The sequence below is a fragment of the Boleophthalmus pectinirostris genome, unplaced genomic scaffold, assembly GCF_026225935.1.
Source record: "Boleophthalmus pectinirostris isolate CB_2022bp ecotype Guang Dong unplaced genomic scaffold, ASM2622593v1 HiC_scaffold_4, whole genome shotgun sequence".
Classification (NCBI taxonomy): domain Eukaryota; kingdom Metazoa; phylum Chordata; class Actinopteri; order Gobiiformes; family Gobiidae; genus Boleophthalmus; species Boleophthalmus pectinirostris.
This window is the reverse complement of record NW_026571353.1, coordinates 28,820,354-28,837,121: the sequence shown is the minus strand read 5'-3', so window position 1 is coordinate 28,837,121 and position 16,768 is coordinate 28,820,354. Positions and strand designations below refer to the sequence as shown.

The 16,768-nt window shown below is 38.0% G+C and overlaps 1 protein-coding gene across 6 annotated transcripts in view; it reads left to right on the top strand.

Moving 5' to 3' along the window:
• The window catches only part of aopep (aminopeptidase O (putative)), a 287,164-nt gene that overhangs the window by 13,700 nt on the left and 256,696 nt on the right, over positions 1-16,768 (top strand). For all 6 annotated transcript variants that reach the window (XR_008633214.1, XR_008633215.1, XM_055161429.1 and 3 more), the window contains exon 8: positions 299-420. Coding sequence is in view for 4 of the 6 variants with exons in the window: in XM_055161429.1 (XP_055017404.1) it covers positions 299-420 (122 nt within the window). In the remaining 2 variants the exon portion in view is untranslated. The remainder of the gene's footprint in view (positions 1-298; positions 421-16,768) is intronic.

The window sequence follows — 16,768 nt, the reverse complement described above, 5'->3', positions numbered from 1 at the left end:
TTAACAGCAGTTGTGCCTGTGTGTAACGATAATGCTACCAATTAATCATCATTTTGTCCTAGTCTATTTCTGCTCACCGAGAAGATATTGAAATCCAAACCAGTTTTTGTTTCATGTCGAATAAACCAAGTAATTACAGAGATATTATTATAACAGCAAATTCTACAATATTATTCCTACCCTCCAGCTGAACATTTGGGCAGATGAAGTCTCCTAACCCAACCTGTTACTGAGGGGGAATTGCTGTGATTTTCTTTCATATAAAACATTAAGATGATCCTTTTGTTTTTCGCTGTAGCTGGTCTTAAACCTCCTGCCTCGGTGTTTGGCTGCTGCTCACTCTGTTCTGGGAGTTCATCCATTTCCTCGCCTTGATGTTCTCATTGTCCCCGCTGGGTTCTCCAGTCTGGGCATGGCCAGGTAAACACACACACATACACACGTACAAATACATACACACACACACACACATACACATACGCACACGCACGACACTATGAATCCCAGATGGAAAGGCCTCTGATGCCCTTCTATGGAACATTCCACGCAAAACAATAATATCTCCTTTGAGACAAACAGTTAGTAGACCTAAAACAAAAGTAGTGACACGTTGAGTAATTATCGACACTGTGCTTTTTGTTTTTATTCTTAAATAAATTGTAATACTGTATGTCTGTGTTAGATGGGAGTTGTCTGTGTAATCCCTCAGTCGTCCAGGTATGATTTGAATCCATAAAGGTTATAGAATGAAGATGTTTCGCTGCTTATCAGAGTGGCTTTTCCAATTCTGGTTAGATTGCCGGTGGACACTGCCTTATATCTGTCTGAAGCATAAACTGTATATATAAATGGTAATGATGGGCGAATGGAGCCTCGTGAAGCATTGACACCTCAGTGGCAATATTGTCTCAAATGGTTCGACGTGTCTGAGGCCTTGGAGAAACACTGACCTCTAGTGGACAAATTTAACCATTGTCACGCAGGTGTCTCAGTAATTGTCAAGTATTGTTAGTGTAAGACAATACTTGTGTGCAGAGCAGACACCGAACCTAACAACAACAATAATAATGATGATTTAAAATAATATGTAAAGAGCAACATAAATAGCAGCTGTAAATAAGAAAATAGGTGTTTCCTTGTTAGGTGGAATTAGTTCAAAGTGATCCCAAACCATGGATCGCATTTTTCCACTTGTAGATGCCATCGAAAATGAAACAAATGCCAAAAGTCACCAAAATCACCACTAACGTCACACAATACTCCTCACTACCCAAAATTTTTAAGAAATATTGGTGCATCTTTTATACTGTAGCAGTTTAGCGCTTGTCAAACCATGGAAGTGCGCTGAACACTCTGACGCACTCTGAACCAATCGCAGAGCGGAACATTCGCTGAGCCAATGAAACGCTTCGATACACTGAAGCGATCGACACGCAGAGCGAAGCAGTAGAGGGAGGGACCGACACTTCCACACTTTGGTCACGTGAGCGGCTGCTGCGAGACGAGCTCCAAGGCAGTGCTTCTCATTTGCCCATCACTAATAAATGGACATAGCTAACGCACTAGCTGCTGTGTTTCAAAAAGGAAGTTGGCAGGCGGCTCTTCCGGCTCCTTCTGACTCTGGCTCCCATTGACTTACATTGGAATATTGCTGTTCCTCTCTTTGTAACTGCTGCTGGGAGCCTCGTCATTTTGGTCTCAAAATGTTCATATTAACCCGCTCTACATGATCCTGTTGGGATTTTTTTTTTTGTTTTGTCTTTTCAAAAAAATCCTATTCATCATCTAGAGCGGGAGTCTCCAACCTGTCGCTCTCCACCCCCTTCCCAGTAGCTCGGCAAGGGATTTTTGAATTCTATGTATTGTGGATAATAAGTAAAATTCGATTATTTATCATTGTAAATATCATAATTTTGATGCCTAACTTGGTGCACCGATAAAAGGATAATGGTTTATGTTTTATAAGCATCTAACTGTTCCCATCTAAGGCCGTGTCTCTTATATTTACCCAGTTTCTTTCTGACTACTGAAATTGGTAGCTCTCTGGCATTTTTGTTTCATTAAGGTAGCTCACTGGAGAAAAAAAAGGTTGGAGACCCCTGATATAAAGCCTGGCTCCAGATTCGCTCCTGTAACCGTTAGCATCACGCTCTTCATTTAAGTGACACTGAACGCTGTGGGTGGCGTCACACTTGCTTAATCCACTTTTTTGTACAGCCTGTGGTCTGAAGGGAGGAGTTAACTACAATGAAACTAACATTATGAAGCACCTTGAGGACTCACAAAATGAAATTATAAATGTTTTAATAATGCCTGAGCAGAGCAGTGTCAGGTACACCTCTGAAAACTGGAGGCACTGGAGGAGATGCTTAAATTGACTATAGAGTATTATTATTGTTGTGTTTGTCTGTATGTTGCTCTATACAGACCCCCTGGAGTCTGAAAATAAAGCTTGATTGACACTCATTTGTTTTCATTTTGGATGAGCGTCAAAACGTCTTCATTCTGAAACACTTACCCAGTTGACAGATTCAAATTTTTCTTTCTCTGTGTTATGTGTTTTACAGTTAAGTTCCCTATAGCTTTGCCCTTTTGACGATCTTATGTAGCCTCTTCCAGGGAATTCCCTTGATGTAATCTCTGGATTGACCACAGCTAATCTGTCCTCAAAAAGACTAAGTAGTTGAAACCCCTAAACCAAACACACAGTAGACAAGAGCCCTTTCAAGTTGCTCTTTCTTTGACTGTCCCGCCCCCACCCCTGACATTTTGGGATTTTTTTTCTACCCCCACCCCTTCCTTCATCTTTCTTCCGTAACGCTGCCCCTCCCTGATCCCTGTTCCAAGACTCACAGCTTCTTTTCCATACAAAACAACTTAATTCCTCCACCATCCTGCTTCTGCTCTCTAGGCCTGTCAAATTAATTACTAAACGGACTCATTGATACATGTCTTGGTTGAGGTTGCACAGAATCACCCGCGAATGTGCAGCCATATCACTTTATATCTTTGCTTTAGTTTTATCAGCTCTTTTTGCAGCATTTGAAGGGCCCATCTCATGCAAAATCAACTTTTCGGAGCTTTCTACCTTCTAAGAGTGATGTGTGGGCCTTGTATATGTAGCTGAAGTGGTTTTTAGATTGATTCGGCATTTTTTTTTTACAAATTGCTGCGTATGTCTGCCACCCTCCCACGTGACAATGAACTAAAGCTGCTACAACGATGACGTGGCCAGCTACACCTTTGACATAGCAGAAGGCAGTTCGCAACCCCCCGCACCACCTCCGCCCCGCCTCCGTGTATTGTGTACACGATATAATAAGTTTATCTACTAGTGTTTATTAATACTTTACCTATCAGTAAGGTTCAGCTGATGCCGACACGGTGCTTGCGCTTCGTGCTCCTCCAAGTCCTCGTCCGATTCTGGGTCCAACACATGCGGCTGAACGTGCTGTATCGCCATGATGGATAAAAGTTTATTCCTACCGCTATCAGGGTGCACGTCTGTCTCCCCCTCCCTCCCTGAGATGGGTGGAGGAGCCTGTGCTTTCTCAGGACAGGTGGGGGGGTGAGCAATATTTGGCATTTCATAGTTCCTGGTCTGTGACGCCTCCAAGAAATCAGTAAGATTTCATAACTATTGTGTAATGGATGTTCCAAAACCCAAATTGTGCTTGTATATGTGCAGAAGATACAATGTGAAAAGAGTTATTTTGCATGAGATGAGTTCTTTAAATGTACTTTTCTGGTGGAGGGTCCGCTACCTACTTGTCCATGGAGGAGATGTTATTGCTTTGCTTGTAATATTCTCTGGTATGACATTAAACATATAAATCAGCATGTATTCATTACGGGTGTTTAATTTCTTCTGTGAATAGGGACAACTCTCCACACATCTGAACTGTAATGTAGCATCGTGCTGTAACCTGCTTGTCTCCCCCATGATATGTAGGTTTAATCTATACTGTGGAACATTGCAAGCAAAGCAATAACATTTCCATGGAGACAAAACAGACAATGTACCTGATATTCTAATTTAGCAGATTTCCGAAACAACAACTGTGATATGAATGTTTTTAATACAGTCATTTTCATTGTGTATTTATTTATTTTTTGCAGTATGTTAACTTTAAAGCTCATATAAAGTTAGATTAGCTGATGTGGCCCTGTTGTATTTTCACATATTTCTGTGTTACTGCTAATAGTGTGCCATAGGGATGTAACAATCACCGAAATATTGTGATATCGTATCATCAAAGTTCTCATAATAATATCGTGGACAATCACAATATATCGAATTACAAGTTTCTTTGCTTAAATTAAGAGTTGTGGTGCAGCAATAGCTAAAAAAAAAAACAGAGGGAACTACATAGACCATGATCCTTTGCTCCATTTCAATGCAGACTACAAGAAGAAATAACAGTTCTAAGCATTTTTAAGTCTTAGTTCTTTGGATCAAGTCTTGTCAAGGCATTTTAAGAGGAAAAAGTAGCAGATTAACAGTTTTGTTAACCTCCACAAAATATCTCAATAAATATCGTACTATGAGATGTAAGGCTGGGCATCATTAAGACTTTGCCGATACATAGGCCACAATATGATACATATCTCGATACAATGCACTTTCAATATGATACGATATATGTCAAATCAATTCGATACGGTTCAATAAAAATAAAGTCTAAATCATGGCTGTGATACTAAAAGTCTTTGTTAAACCACTTTTTGTGCAAAGTTCATGTGAAACACACACATTTTAATCATCAAAACAGTGAAAATGTGAAGCGTGTTGCATAAACAAGTTTCTTTCTACTAAACAAGCAACAAAACTGTAGCGCTGTAACAAAATAATTTAGTAAAATATACCAAAAAATACTCTTGGCAATATATCGATACAGTAGCCCATGATATCGATATTGTATCATCACATTAAACAATACTATATATTGATATTTTGATATTTTTGCACACCCCTAGTGAGATGTATATTGTGAAAATATCGTAAAGAGAGATTTGGATATTGTTACATCCCTAATTGTGAGCCTCATATCGGGATGTAACAATAACCGAAATATTGTGATATCGTATCGTCAAATTTCTCACAATAATATCATGAACCATCACAATATATCGAATTGCAAGTGTCTTTGCTTAAATTAAGAGTTATGGTGCAGCAATAACAAAAAAACAAAAAAAAGACAGAGGGAACTACATAGACCAGGGGTGGGCAAACTGCGGCCCTTTAACCTTTTTAATCCGGCCCGCCAAACTTGAATAATAGTAATAATAATAATTTTCGGTGTTTTTGTTGTAGTCAATAAATAGTAAATACCATGGGACTTGAATGACAGATATTTTGTTGTAATGCTTTGTAATGATTTTCAATTATGGGATATTTCAAGAAGAGCCCATTCGTCAAATTTTAGAATCCCTTTGTGGCCCGCGAGTCAAAACGTTTGCCCACCCTTGTCACAGACCATGATCCTTTGCTCCATTTCAGTGTAGACTATAAGAAGAAATAACAGTTCTAAGCACTTTTAAGTCTTAGTTCTTTGTATTAAGTCTTGTCAAGGCATTTTCAAGGTTCAAGGTTCAAGGTTCTTTATTTGTCATTCAAACATGCGAGAGAAACACATGACAGAACGAAACGTTCATCCCCGAGGCCCAGTGATCCAGAAAGAGATTAAAAAAAAAAATAAAACTATAATAAATAAGCAATGTTAAAAAATAAATACATTTAAAACAACAACATTTAGCAGTCGTAAAACGTGGCAAGATAGAGAGAGAGGCAGCCCAAGCAGGAAGTCAGTGTGCACCGTTCACAATTTTAAGAGGAAAAAGTAGCATATTAGCCTCCAAAAAATATCACAATAAATATTGTACCGTGAGATGTATATTGTGAAAATATCGTACAGTGAGATTTGGATATTGTTACGTCCCTAATCGTGAGCCTCCCCACCATATCGTGAGCTTTCCAACGATATTGCAGTAAATATCGTACCGTGAGGTTCATACCGTGATGATATCGTATCATGAGACTTGGATATTGTTACACCCCTAGACATCCTGACAGAAGACTATAGCATTAACAAAAGCCAGGTTGAGGGCAGGGGGGACTGGTTTCACATCTGCCATTACTGGTAACAAAAATGAAATAAACTTACAGGTGGTAGCTTTAAGATATGGTTAGGTTCGTTTATAAGGGTTTACTCTGTCTCTCAGGCTTTAAGGTTACCGCATAAATGGTGTTTAAATGTTGTTTTGCAGCTATATATCAGTTTAATTTTGCTTTTTTGACAGACCCGCTCTCTGTAAGTTTGAGAAGTTTCCCTTTCACCTTGTTCCCTGTTCACACATTTCACAGCTGTTTAGCCGCAAAGCTGTTGGTCTCTTACAAATAATTTATTGGATTTTCCCATATTTGCTCCTATGCTGACACAAGCCATGCACTTCATGTAATCATTTCTGCTTCTCTAAGGGCCACTGGTCAGTCAAGAGTGGAGTGTGTGTTAGAAACATGTCTGCCAAGTTTCTGTCTGTATAGGCTCCTTTAGTTTGGGAAAGAAATACATTTTGGAAGTGGCAGGTTTTATTTAGAGGGAGTTAGCTCCTTCCTGAGAAGAATAAACATAGAAACATAATTATATTTCTGTAAAAATATCTTGCCATCTGCTTGCCTCTACAGAGATAAACAAGTCAAATGCTATACTGTGGAATATTCCAATCAAAGCATTCACATCTTCATGGAGATCAGTGAGTGACGGACTTGCTCTAGAAAAGTTACATACTGCAACTCAGAGTCTCAAACCTAATTTCTTCTAATTTAGTCACAAACACTCAACGTTCTACCTTTTTTTAACAGCCCATTTCCTTGTTTCTCTCATGAACCCTGGTTGGAAATAGTCCTGTTTTCACACGGTCCTCAGACTCTTCACACTACAATGGACCTGTGTGTGTATTTTACTGTAGGTAAACCACAAGTTGATCTAATGATTCTTTTGTTGAATTTCTGTGTGACTATTCCATGCCTGTTTGTTTAGTTTTATTTATCTTTCGAACTTTTGGGCCAAAAATAGACTAAAATGAAGGCATATTTTTTCATTCTAGATGTTTTATTACACTGAAAAACACATGTCCTTGCTTGCATCTCCACAAACCTGACTCTTATTTGGCCTGGAGGAGGGCTTCTTTTTTAGCCTGATTCATCAACCGGTTTCACTTCGTGGAAACCGTGTGACCTTAAAGCATTAAGATACGTTTGCTTGACGGTAGGCGGATACTTTTTTATTTACCAATTGCTGTTATTTGGTTGTGATGTATGTAATGCACCGTGAATAGGGCTAAGTGGTGCATTAAGCTTTTCCCAAATCCCGTAGGGAGAAGGACAATAACGTCTTTCCCCTTGATAAAATTCACCAAACATTCTCTTTGTTCCGGCTTTAAATCCTTGATCTCGGGAATCGTTGCCAACACAGAATGTATGGCTTCGTCTACATCCACCTCAACCGCTTTGTTTACTGTTGTGTTGTGCCACAAATGAGACTCAGACAGATGCTTGAGTTTGTCGTAGCTTCACAGGGGTTCCGGGGTTTTTGCGAACCGTCTATTGTATTTTGATTCCTGATCTAGTCTCTGGAGAGAAATGAAATAGAGCGGAGGCATTAGGTGGCACCAGATTGGCTACCTCTTTTTGCTTGTCTCCATGAAAATGTTCATCTTACATAAAACGTATCTCTCTCCATGGACAATGTTTTTAAGTATGGATTTAACTTTCTATTTTCATGGAATCAATCAGGTGATGTGCCAGCTCCAGAAAGTTACATGCTATCACTTTAAGTCCCCCAGCAAACCAACTTTCATCACTGTTATTTGACCCTTTTAAAATTCTTCATCTCTGTTCTGTTTGTGTTTTCATTTTCTTTCTTGTGCGTCAACCATTTCACATTGTGTAATATGTTTGGTATGTTTGCCTTTAGACAGAGTGCAGCCTTTTAATATACAGTAGCTGGTTTGCTATCAGCCATAATGTTTAGTCAGCAGGAGCAGTGCTGTGTGATACAGAGAGAGAGAGACAGAAGTGTCCTAGTTTTAACTCGGTGTAGAATGGAGTAGACTTGGTTTGGTCCTGCTCAAGTCCTGGTTTAGTTCTGCTGTAGTCCAGGTTCATTTGGGGTTTAGTGCCCCTGTTCCCCTTGCTCTCAGTCCCTCCCCCTTCACAACTAAATCAGCGTGCATCCTGCTAATAAAACTACTGCACATCACGTCATGTCTGTGAAGTTGTAGCATGTTATTTTATATACAGTGGTCCCTCGTTTATCGCGGGGGTTATATTCTGAAAATAACCTACGATAGGTGAAATCTGCGAAGTAGTCAGTTTAATATTTTACAATTATTATATTTGTTTTAAAGCTGTAAAACCCCTCACCACACACTTTATACACTTTTCTTTTACAGGACAGTTACAACCCTTTTTGCATCCTTCTTATTGCTTATTGCTGCTGTCGTCCTTATGTTATTTTCCTTCTTCTTTATGTAATGAACCGAAGATTAATTTATTCCGTAATGGAGTCCTACAGCGCAGAGTCCTGCACGGGCCCATTTTTGGAGACCCGCACTCGCACAGTACAACACCGCACCCGCCCGTTAACCCGAGATTATATCAAACTTTTGCGCTGCGTACGCCACGGATTGAACCAAGACTAAACCAGGACTAACCCAGGACTAACCCAGGACTAACCCAGGACTAACCCAGGACTGATTCCAGGACTGAAGAGGAGGACTAAATCAGGACTGAACTAGGACTAAAACGGGACAAAAACACGACTCAAACATGACTCAAACACGACTAAAACACGACTAAAACACGACTAAAACACGACTAAAAGACAACTAAAACAGGAGTAAACCAGGACTAAAAAAAGGACTGACTGAGAGCTCCGCACGTCACGGTAAGCACGGCAATTGCCCGATCGCGCTGCACTTCAGAATCACACTGCTAGCGATCGAACATTTATGTAAATTTGGCAACTGAACGCATTCTATACAGGAGACACAGCACGGAGGAGATTGATTGACAATGGTCTACAGTCCTTCAGCCAATCAGGACGCAGGGGGAGGAACACAATACATGCTCATACGTTGTAAAAAAAAAAGCATGCAAGTTTGGCACCAAAAAATCTGCGAAACAGCGAGACAGCGAAAGGTGAACCACGATATAACGAGAGACAACTGTACTGCTGTTGTGTATTTATGAACAATGGCCGTGCAGGAGCCATGAATGTGTGGATTGTAACCGTAAGGAGATTTGAATAATGTCCGAGAGAGATCGTAATATTATTCAGACATATTTTATCGCGGTATATCGCTGTAAAAGTACGATATATCCTTATAGTAAATAGTTTGATTGTTGTTGTTTTGTTTAATACAGTACTTTTCAGAGACATGTCCATTTTAAGACATAAGGAAGTAAATATCTCTACTATCTGCAGTTTCTCAGCCTTTCTGAATGCAATTGGCAGTATTTTAAAAAGACATTTGTCCTTTCTTTCAACTACAACTTCAAGTAACAATAATGTGATTTATATGGTGCCTTCATGACTTGTCAAAAACTGTGACGTGGTTGGACAGAAGACCCTAAATAGAAAAGAATAAGCTGAAAGATTATGTTGAAAAAGAAAAAACTCCACCATTTTGGGCCCAACAAATCAACATTGGTTTGACTTCAATGCTTTTTGGTGCCAATAAACCCAGCCAAAACCCCAATAATGAAAGTGGAAGTGTATTTCATAATATTTGCCAGACAGAAATATGTTGCGGTTTTATTATATTGTACCCCATTCATGTCCTGCTTCAGTGACTGTGGTCTCATGACATAATCTTTTTTTGTGTGTGTTTTCTCTGGATAAAAGCGGCGCAGACAGGAAATGAGCTCATGGCGGCATTTTTGGTCTGTTTTCACTCGAAACAGAAAGTGACAATAAGAGCCTTGACCTGCAAATTCACCCTTTCACTCACCTGTTTTTGTGTCATTTTCTTCCTCTTTCTCTTTTGAAAATATGTTTATTTTGAGCGGACATCAAGCAGTTGGAAGTGTAGACGTTGATAGCGGGTAAAAAGTTATCAAAAGGACAGGACCTTGGACCTTTCCTGAAAAGATTAGAATGGTTTGGATATCTGTAAGACCACCTGGTAAAATACTTTGCTGTGATATTGGAAAAAATTCTTTAAGGTCCTTTGGATTCTTGTGAGCTTTCAGTCACGTCAGAATGTTGTTACTTCATCAGAAACATACCTGGACTGTGTTTTATTTCATTCAGTTTGAGTAACCCTTTATTATTATTGGTCTGTCTTCATTACCAAAGTTCAAAATGGTCTGTTTCATCTTGTGATGTAATGTAGTTTTCAAGTTAACGGTTATCTTTTAACTTTACTTTAGCAAATATTGGCAATTCCTCGGCTGAAATGATCCAAATGATCCTAGTGAAGATGAATGGAGTTTGAAAACATTTCCTGTATTACCACATGGCATGACTGTTTTCTATTTGAGAGAAGAACTCAGCCTAAATATGCAGGGATGTGTTTTGAACATGTGTGATGGAAATAAAAGACAACTCCAGGTATGTTTGTGATGAGGAAATATTATAACAGATCAGAAAATAGCATAATATGGGCCCTGTAATATCAGCATCTTCATCAAGTATTACATTTACACAAATACTGTACATTTGTTTGAGTAACTTTGTCGTGAAAACATCATACCTTTTCTCCTCCTTGAGTAATAAGTGAGTAAAGCAGAATTCCAATATGAGTGAACTGTGAGGGAGTCTAAGATTCATGTTGACAGATTAAATTGCATACATGTTTGCATTTCTTACTCTGCTCTTTTAGGTAATATAGTTTTTCAATGTTTGTGGTCTATCCTTTTAGCCAGGCTGGTGCCATCTTGTGCCTCTGCTCAATTTCATTTCTCTCCAGCAACTAGGTCAGGAATCAAAATACAATAGATGGTTCGCAAAAACCCCGAAAGTGCAAGTTCAGGCACCAGCCAATCAGCGAAGAGCCATATATTCAGTGTTGTCAACGATTCCCGAGATCAAGGATTTAAAGAAAGAATAAAGAGAATGTTTGATGAATTTTATCAAGGGGAAAGACGATATTGCCCTTCTTCTTACGGGATTTGGAAAAAGCTTAATATATCAGTTAGCCCCTGACTGACCAAATAGCAGCAATTAGTTAAATGATAAAAAGTGCCCACCTACCATCAAGTGAATGACATCTAAGGCTGCGAGGTCAGACAGTTTGTACCAAGTGAAATGAAGTAAAACTGGTTGATGAATCAGGCTACTATCCTTTGAAATGAACAGAAAATTCCACAATTTAATGGCAGGGACTCGTGTATTTACTTTAAAAGCAGCTCTTGTGGTCAAAATGAGGCTGCAGTTGACTGACTCTATATGATTGTTTCACATTTTTATCATCTGCAGCCAGGAAGTACTTTAGGTGCGCTGTTTGCATGCTAGTTTTTAGAATAAGGCTACGTTTATATGATGACGGTCTGAACAGAAGTCGCAAAAGTGGCATCGTGACTTCGCTTTTTATTCCACGTTTAGGCGAGCGTTTTCAACAGGAAATCTGCGTGCATACAGTGACGCAAAAGTTTGTGGAATTCGTTTGGGTATGCGTGCCAGGCGGCTCGGTGGTGATGTATGTGATGTAAACGCGTACGTTACGTGAGCAGATCTGACCAGAGTTTTGCGTCTTGGGCAGTGTAGACAGAAATGCTACGGCAGAGCGTATTCAACCTTTCCAATCCGGAGGGTGGTTTCAGATTTTTGCGTGAATTCACATAAACGCCGTTACCGTCTAAACAAAAGGCACTTCCGATAAAATATTTTGTCATGTTTACCCACAAGCATTCTCATGTAAACAGGCCCTTACTATGACAAAAAAAAAAAAAAAAAAAACTCTTCACTGGTCTCTGAAAGTTGTGTAAAGTGCTTATATGAACTCGGATGTGAGGAGTTTTTTTTTTTTTTTTAAGAAGTGACACATAACTTTAGACCAATGCAAACTATTTCAAATGTTAAATTGAAAATATTAAAATGTTCGTACTTTTCTTCAAGTTTCTTTGCCTTTTAAGTACAATGTTGTTCGTGTCAACACTACAAGCAGCTCAAGGGTGTTTTTCTAACCTCAGCCACTGTTTAAACTGGTGTTAGATGGACTTGACAGAGGAGATTTAGTGTCTTCATTAAGTCTTAGGCTGCACCTGCTTAGCCTCAGACTATAAAACTCCACATGGGTCGCAGTCCTGTGTCCAGACACCACCTCCTCCCTTCAACGCGGGTGGCTCTGTGCGACTGAACCACCTCCTCGAAACCGCAGGGGGGGAGGAGAGGTCAACCCGAATGGAAGTGGCGATTGAGCGGGAGACGAGACGGAGTGGGGTCCACCAGAGACCCCCGTGATGTGGGAGAGGATGTGCAGATTATTCCCAGCAACAAAAGCCATTAGCTGCTGGAAGGACTTCACAGACTGCTGCTGTTTAATCTGGAGATAGGGAGGTGTGCTGGCCCCGCTCTTTGGGGCCAAGCCAAGGAAGTTTTTTTAAATATGTGTGGGTGTGTGCAGTGCTCCTCAGAGGTGGGTAGAGTAGCCAAAAATGTACTTGAATAAGACGTTACTTAAGAATATTATTACTAGGAATGTAACAATAACCGAAATATCGTGATATTGTATCGTCAAATTGAGTCACGAATCATCACAATATATCGAATTGCAAGTGTCTTTGCTTAAATTAAGAGTTATGGTGCAGCAATAACTAAAAAAAGAAAGACAGAGGGAACTACATCGACCGGGTTTGGGTAAACTGCGGCCCTTTAACCTTTTTAATCTGGCCCACAAAAGTTAAATAATAGTAATAATAATAATAATAATTTTCAGTGTTTTAAAAGTCATCTCAGTAAACAGTAAATACCGTGGGACTTGAAAGACGGATATTTTGTTGTAATGCTTTGTAATGATTTTCAATTATGGGATATTTCAATCACATGGGGTCTGTTTTCTACATATCCCATGTTATTTTTTTTTTCGTTTATGAGGTGGATTACCTAAAACACTCGATCCATCTGCTCCTGGCCCAGCCCTTTCGTCAAATTTTAGAACCCTTTGTTGCCCGCGAGTCAAAACGTTTGCCCACCCTTGTCACAGACCATGATCCTTTGCTCTATTTCAGTGTAGACTATAAGAAGAAATAACAGTTTTAAGCACTTTTAAGTCTTAGTTCTTTGTAATAAGTCTTGTCAAGGCATTTTAAGAGGAAAAAGTAGCATATTAGCCTCCAAAAAATATCGCGATAAATATCGTACCGTGAGGTGTATATTGTGAAAATATCGTACAGTGAGATTTGGATATTGTTACACCCCTAATCATGAGCTTTCCCACGATATCGCAATAAATATCGTACCGTGAGGATCGTACCATGACGTTATCGTATCAGGAGACTTGGATATTGTTACACCCCTAATTATTACTCAAATTAAAGTACAAAGTCATGGTTCAAGTAGTGACTCATGCAAGAGTGAAAAAGTATTTGAGGAAACTATTACTCAAGTGTCTGGATATGAAATTGTGTTGTAATTTATATTTGAAATTAAAGATGTACTGTACTGATGTGAAAAACAGAACAATTTGCTATGGTCCAAAGTTATTCCTCAAGTATCTTATGTATTTGCAGCATCCTAATTATTCATCACGATGAGTTAATAAGTTAATAAGTGCTTTTCACGATTCTGAGAAGAGAGTGGGAGTTTTGGCGAACATTAACTGGCTTGCTAGCATGCACTTCCTTATTATGGGACAAAAAACACTTCATAATTAGGTGCAGACTTATTTTGACCTCAAGAGTTGCTTATACATAATATCTGTAATGAGGCAAGACACATTTTGCTCAATTATATGGGAATAAATTGGGTACAGGGCCTTTAATGTTACTAGAACAACAAACTATTTAAATAATTCAAATCTGATAAACCACAATACTGAGAAAGTAAAAAGTATCTTAAAAGTACTCTGAATTTTGTAATTTTACTAGAAAATTGCTCGTGTAAATGTACCGGAATTCTGCCCACTTCTGTCTCCATGGCGACGGCAAGGGTGGAGTGATATGTGAAAACAGGAGGAGGGTAGTCGGAGGAGGATTTGTGTCGGTGTGAAGTTTTTCTACTTAGATACGGAGCGGGAGGGCAGGAAAACCTACGATTAAGAAGTCAAGTAACTAAGGGGAGTTTCCAGGGAGGACGGTGGACTTCCAGACAGTGGGAGCTCCCAGGCCAAGAGCAAGTCAGCAGTTCATAAGATCAGACAAGGAGAGTTTAAGTTATCTGACAGAGAGGGCAGGCTTTTATGCGTCAGCAGTATCTTCAGCCAGAAAGACCTAAAAGCACTGCTGTAGCAATAGTACAAGTACCGAGACAGTGTTTCTCAAACTGTGGTACACAAGCTTTTCAGTGTGTGGTTTTGTCTAATTTAGAGTTTATTTTATCCACTTCTTGTCCTCCTTGGTAGACCAATAACATATTTTGAAGTGTGATACATTGCTGAAGTAAATTTGGACGTTAAATTATGATATTTAAAATGATATTAGAAACCAAAAAAAAAGTAGAAGCCTTTAACAAAAGAGTATAAAGCGCTGATAGATATAGAGCTCTGGAATGGATGAATTCTGCATTAAATTTAGTTTGTTTTAGTTTATATTTTGTCATTTTGTCTCTTATATATACAGTAAGGTCATAAGTGAAATTGTAAATGCAAACTTTCTGTTCATATGTTGCTTTTCTTTCTTGGAATTCTGTCATTTTTAATAAGATTAGACATTATAATTACTTTTTACTTCAGCCTAAACCCTTTCGGTCATGATCCATGGGGTTGTAGTCTATGTTTTGTTTCATTTTGTTGCGTAGTGCTACAAAATGACTACTACTACTACTACTACTATTTAAACATTAGTAGAACATTTTTAAAAACACAAGCTGCAGTAAATAAACAACAGAAACCAACACTTAACTTGTTTTTTGTTTCTATAATGAGTCATAGAAGTTAATAATTCAACTTTCTACAGCCAAAAATAACCAAAATGTTCAAAGAATAAGTCCCCACGGTAAATATTAATCCACAAAAACACTTGTTGTATTAAACAATAAGTTGTATTTATTGTGACAGACAAACTCCTTTGAATAAGTTCTCGTTTGTTTGTTTGTTGTGCACTTATAGACTTGGTTAAGACCGAGATTAGTCTTGTTATAGACTTCATTTAGATCTAGTGGCACTTGGAAAGTCAAATATTTTCTCTGGTGGTACTTGGTGTGACACACTTGGACAGAAAGATCGAAAGAAATTTACAGAATGAGCTTTATTGTCATTGCAACAAAAGTACAACATTTAAGCCCTGTCCACACAGTTTAGAAAATAAATATTCAGTTCAATTCAACTTTATTTTTTCCACAACTTTAAATTATAATCTCACAAGGCACACCATTATACATATATTTATAACTATGTACATGCGTTTGACATATATATTATGCATGTCGTATGTGTTAATTGTGGAAAAAAAACATGGACTCCTAAAGAAGCTGGACATGTTTGTGGGATCCATCACCACAGCGTGATTAATTTTGTGACTTGACATTGGTAAAATTACAACCACAGACAAGACAATAAATAAATTAATAATAATAATGATAATAATAGATGCAATAGGAAAAAAACAAACAAACAAACAAACAAAAAACTAATAAAAGCAATACAAAACAAATTAAAATAAGTAAAAAAAGAAAAAGAAATAATATAATAAAATGAAATAAGAAAAATAAATTAAATTAAGTAAGGGATTTTGTACCTTTTCCTTTTTTCTTTTAGATTAATTAGATTAGATTAGATTTAGGTTATTTTATTTTATATTTAACTAATTAATTTAATTGTTTCTATATATTTCTATATGGGTTTGAAACATAAATAAATATTACAAAACTGTTGCACTAAACTCAACCCAGCATTTGGGATAGAAAGAGGATTTGTTTAATTAATAATTGTAAAAATTCAGGGACTCAAAAATAAAAATTGTGCAGATTTTAGAAGCAAAATAAAGAGTTTTAAATTTGATTCCCAAAAAGTAAAACAAAATGTGAAGTGCTTTATTATCTGACTGTCACATTAACTTGACTTTATAATTCTGAAATCTGTATTACACATAGACTAATGATGTGCTATTAAATAAAATAAATAAGGATTTCACGGTTGTTTGGTCCTGGCGGTTAAAATGCGACGTATTTTCTCACAGTAATCACATTAAAATTTGATATTGTGACATTTCAACCCAGTATATGTTTTCCAATATTACACGGATCCCTTGTTCCACTACGACTAATTGCAATGTGCACTCATAATGATTGGCACCAAACTTTAATAGTGTGACTGCTCGTTACCTCGTGGCATGTAACCTACAGTTGTGTAAATGTCAAATCTTGATTAATGAAATAATTTGATGAAAAATAGAAGAATAGAACAGCAACTCTTCATGTTAATCCAGCTAATGGCAGCATAGACAAATGAGGATGAAATGGACTGTGCACTTTTGTGAATATCTTGAAGATTTTGTGATCCTGCAGTGTAATTCATTCGCGTCAATTTAAATGGATTTTCTTTAGTTTTGAATCTAGAAGTAACATCTTAATAGACTTATTTGTGTTGGCAGTTTTTAATTAAAGGT